The following is a 3956-nucleotide window of genomic DNA, read 5'->3' on the forward strand; positions in this document are numbered from 1 at the left end:
AGAACCTCCACTCAACCTAAATTTAACCACTCAATTTAAACATTGGACTCACGTGAAAAAAGGCATTACAGTCCTATCAGAGTTTTAAGTAGCCCAAAGATATATATTTAACATTGCTGCTCACATTAAGAGTCACTGTTGTTACCTAGTGAGCTAGCAACGCTACCAAAGCTCTTTAAACAAACAAACAAACCCAAAACACTTTGGTGCGCAGGCAAACGATAAAAACAAGTCGGTTTGCACCTTTGGTTCCACAGTTAATAAAACCCTAAGTAAGTGTTTTGTTGTGAGTGCTATAACGAACATAGCAGAGGACAACGTGTGAGAATGAATCTTTGCATCTCGTGTCCACAAACATACCTCCTGTCGGTGATGCGCTTCTGACCCCCTAGAGCAGCCTCCCTGCGCTCGCAGTCCGGGCTGAAGGAGGGGAGGGAGGGGTGTGACTACCAGCCGACCGTCGACAGCTCCGGAGTTTCCAGAGCTCAGTGAAAAAAAAAAAAAAAAAGATGAGGAGCTGCTCTCTTCTGCCGAACAACGAAGAAAGACTTAAAGTTCAACAGAAAAGAAAGGAACTCAGATAATCGACTGCGATGAAATGTGCGTCCAAAAGTGCGGGATTGACTTTAAAAACAAAGCGAACTGCGAGCATCCAGAGGTAAGTTGTTTTAAAGCTGCTGGTTCTTTCTTGGAGATTTAGACAGCTTGAAGCTGCAAAAAAAAAAAAAAAAAAAAAAAAAAAAACACTCAGTAATTAAACTGGCGCTATTTGCTGAAATCTGTCGATAATTTACACGTGACGACTGTGCCAGAAGTATGCTAATTTTATGCATAATTAGGTGTTTTCAAATGAGCAGCTTCGATTTTCAAGACTTCACTGTTTCAAAGGAGAGGGGGGAAAGCGACATCAGAGTTTATTTCAAGGTGTTTTTTTACAATAGCGAGTGTGTTTCTGGTGAATAACCTTTTGTTTCTATAATTAGTGGAATTTAATCAAACAAACCGCACAAGGACAATGATGGCAGCATGATGATCTGTAAATTGGCTGCTCTCTAAAATAACGCTCAATCTACTCCTGCAGTTGAACACAGTGGACACCGCGCTCCCTGCTCAAGTCTGACCTCCAGTGTCGGCAGCTGGTATTCTTTGGACAATGATCAACTCTCAGATCCAGCTCCACTACAACTACACAGGAAAGCTGGCCAACCGGCCAAGCATTGGCGCGAGCCCCGGCACTGTGGACACCAAAACCGTAGTTTTCCTCATCGTTTGCAGCTTCATCGTCTTGGAGAACCTCACAGTGCTTGTAGCCATATGGAGGAACCACAGGTTCCACAACCGCATGTACTTCTTCATCGCTAACCTGGCAATGTGCGACCTGCTGGCTGGAGTCGCTTACCTGGTCAACCTGCTCCTGTCTGGAGAGAAGACCCTGCAGCTCTCACCTGCTCTCTGGTTTGTGAGAGAGGGGAGCATGTTTGTAGCACTTGGAGCCTCCATTTTCAGTCTCCTGGCTATTGCTATAGAGAGACACCTTACTATGATCAAAATGAGGCCTTATGATGCGAACAAGAACTACAGGGTATTTCTACTCATAGGGACCTGCTGGCTGATTGCTATATCTCTTGGAGCTTTGCCTATTCTGGGCTGGAACTGCCTGAATAACCTCCCTGATTGCTCCACAATCCTCCCTCTTTACACCAAGAAATATGTTGCTTTCTGCATCACGGTTTTCATACTTTTGCTCTCAGCCATAGCCATCCTGTATGCCCGCATCTACATCTTGGTCAAGTCCAGTAGCCGAAAGGTGAGCAAGCACAGCAGTTCAGAGCACGCCATGTCCCTACTGCGCACTGTCATCATTGTAGTTGGAGTTTTCATCGCCTGCTGGACTCCCCTCTTTGTCCTGCTCCTGGTGGATGTAGCGTCCGAGCAGAGGTCCCCCATTCTTTACGAAGCCCACTGGTTCATTGGGCTGGCGGTGCTCAACTCCGCGATGAACCCAGTCATCTACACTCTGGCCAGCCGCGAGATGAGGCGAGCTTTCCTGGGTCTGGTTTGCGGCTTTTGCTACAGGGCGAAGGCGTCTGTGAACGGAAGCGGAAACAGACAGTCCCTGGAGCCCAGCCGCAGCAGGAGCAAGTCGTGGAGCAGCCAGAACCAGCAGGGCTCCAGGCAGTCAGAGCCGGAGAGAGGACAGGAGTCAGACAGGGGCCACGGAAAGGTTTCAGTGGTGGCTGGAGCAAGCAGAGGTACTGCTGAGGCTGCGAGTGACAGAGAAGATTAAAAGGAGACAGTAGTAATTTACAGTAATACTCTGAGCTTAAGGGTTTGTGCAGTGGTCACAACGGAGAGCATTGTTCCCAAAAAAAAGTGTTTCTTTAAATGAAGGGTAGACTTCTGACATTAGCTGCAGGGCAGTGGTTTCTTTTTGCTATATGTTCATCATCTGTAATGTATGGCTCTTTCAAGTCCAGCCTCCAGTGCTCAAAACTTTGGAGTGCTCAAGAGTTTGGAGTCACTTTGTCCTTTTTTTTGTTGTTGGGTTTTTTTGCTGGATAACAGTCACTTCCACAGATGACTGGTGCTCTTACCCTCAACAGAAAGGACTTTTACCTCCGTAGTTGCAGCTGTGAGCTCCTATGATAAATTAGAAGTGAAAACTTACCCGCAGTTACCAAATAAGTGCAATTATATCACTGCAAAAACCAATGTAATGAAGAATGATTGTTGACTATTATTATTGCAATGACACACAGCTGAAGGTATTTATTAATCTACGTAGTTTGTATTTACTCAGTAATCCTACAGTATGCTGGGCAGTTACTGTAATCTGCATTGTATAATAACCAAGGCAAGAGTTACTCATTGTGAAGAAACAAACAGGTGTGTTTTTTGTATTATATCAGTAGCATTGTGCTCAAAATGAAAGCGTTCGTGATACAAGGGCTCCATCTGCTGGTCTTACTCAGTACTGCTGCATGTTCTCTATGCAGCTACAGCAGTTCTTTGTGTGCGTTTGTTTTGAGCTTTAAAAGCATGACGCTAGAAAGCTGAAGACTGTAAAGAGGCACGTGAATGCAGCATGTGAAATACAAATTGCAGCTATTCATGTTAGATTAAAAAAAAAAATCTGCTTTCACTCAGTAAATTAAAATGGAAAACTATTAAATTTACTGCGTAACAATTCATTAGAATCACCTTGTGGCCAAGAGAGTGCAGCTCTGCTTTGTTTATGAAAGGAACTTATAAAGGCTTGGTTCACCAATAAAAGTATTTACTGTGTAATCTAGCCATGCTTTTGATTTTGTTAGTCAAGATTTAGAAGCATGGGTCTCGCTGTAGCTCACCTGGCTGTACAGGTGACTCAGTGCTGAAGGCTGCTGCAAAGGTTCGGCTCCGAGTCTGACCCAGACCATTTTCTGCATGTCCTTACCACAACTCTTTTCCCTGCTTTCCTGTCCACTCCCTGTACTGCACCATCTAATAAAGGCTGAAAATGCAAAAAAAAGAAAAGAAAAAAAAAAGATGTAAAATATTATGTTTTAACGATTTCTGGAGGCAATCAAACACACAATGCATATACACTAAGTTGTGTTTTCCGTGGCTCACAACATCTATTTCCTAAAACCAATTTCCAGTCACTGTGGACAATCCACAGACCGCACCTGGAACTTATTTACTCTTGCTTGTCATGGGAACTAATATAAATAGTGCGGACTGTGGATGACCCAGAGTAACACATCTCAAAGACAAGTATATGTGAATGTGGGTAAATTAAAACCACCTGCGCGTTTTAGATGAGAAATCTGTGACTCATGAGCAGAAATATTAATACCCGAAACTATTACAGCAGAGAAACAACAGCGATTCTACACATTCACGGTTTTATTGCCAACAGTCATACAGAATAATGATTAACTAATACAACCAAAAGATTAAATCTGTAAACATCA

General features: G+C 43.7%; 1 protein-coding gene across 1 annotated transcript; it reads left to right on the forward strand.

The window, feature by feature from the left end:
* The first annotated feature begins 434 nt into the window (after positions 1-434).
* LOC120747451 (sphingosine 1-phosphate receptor 3) lies at positions 435-3956 on the forward strand. The gene is made up of 2 exons (XM_040053323.1): positions 435-658; positions 1082-3956. Exon 2 carries the CDS (start codon positions 1154-1156, stop codon positions 2285-2287), a length of 1134 nt encoding a protein of 377 aa, XP_039909257.1. The 5' UTR covers positions 435-658; positions 1082-1153; the 3' UTR covers positions 2288-3956.

This window comes from Simochromis diagramma, unplaced genomic scaffold, assembly GCF_900408965.1.
Source record: "Simochromis diagramma unplaced genomic scaffold, fSimDia1.1 OVJJ01000596.1, whole genome shotgun sequence".
In the NCBI taxonomy this organism is placed as follows: Eukaryota; Metazoa; Chordata; class Actinopteri; order Cichliformes; family Cichlidae; genus Simochromis; species Simochromis diagramma.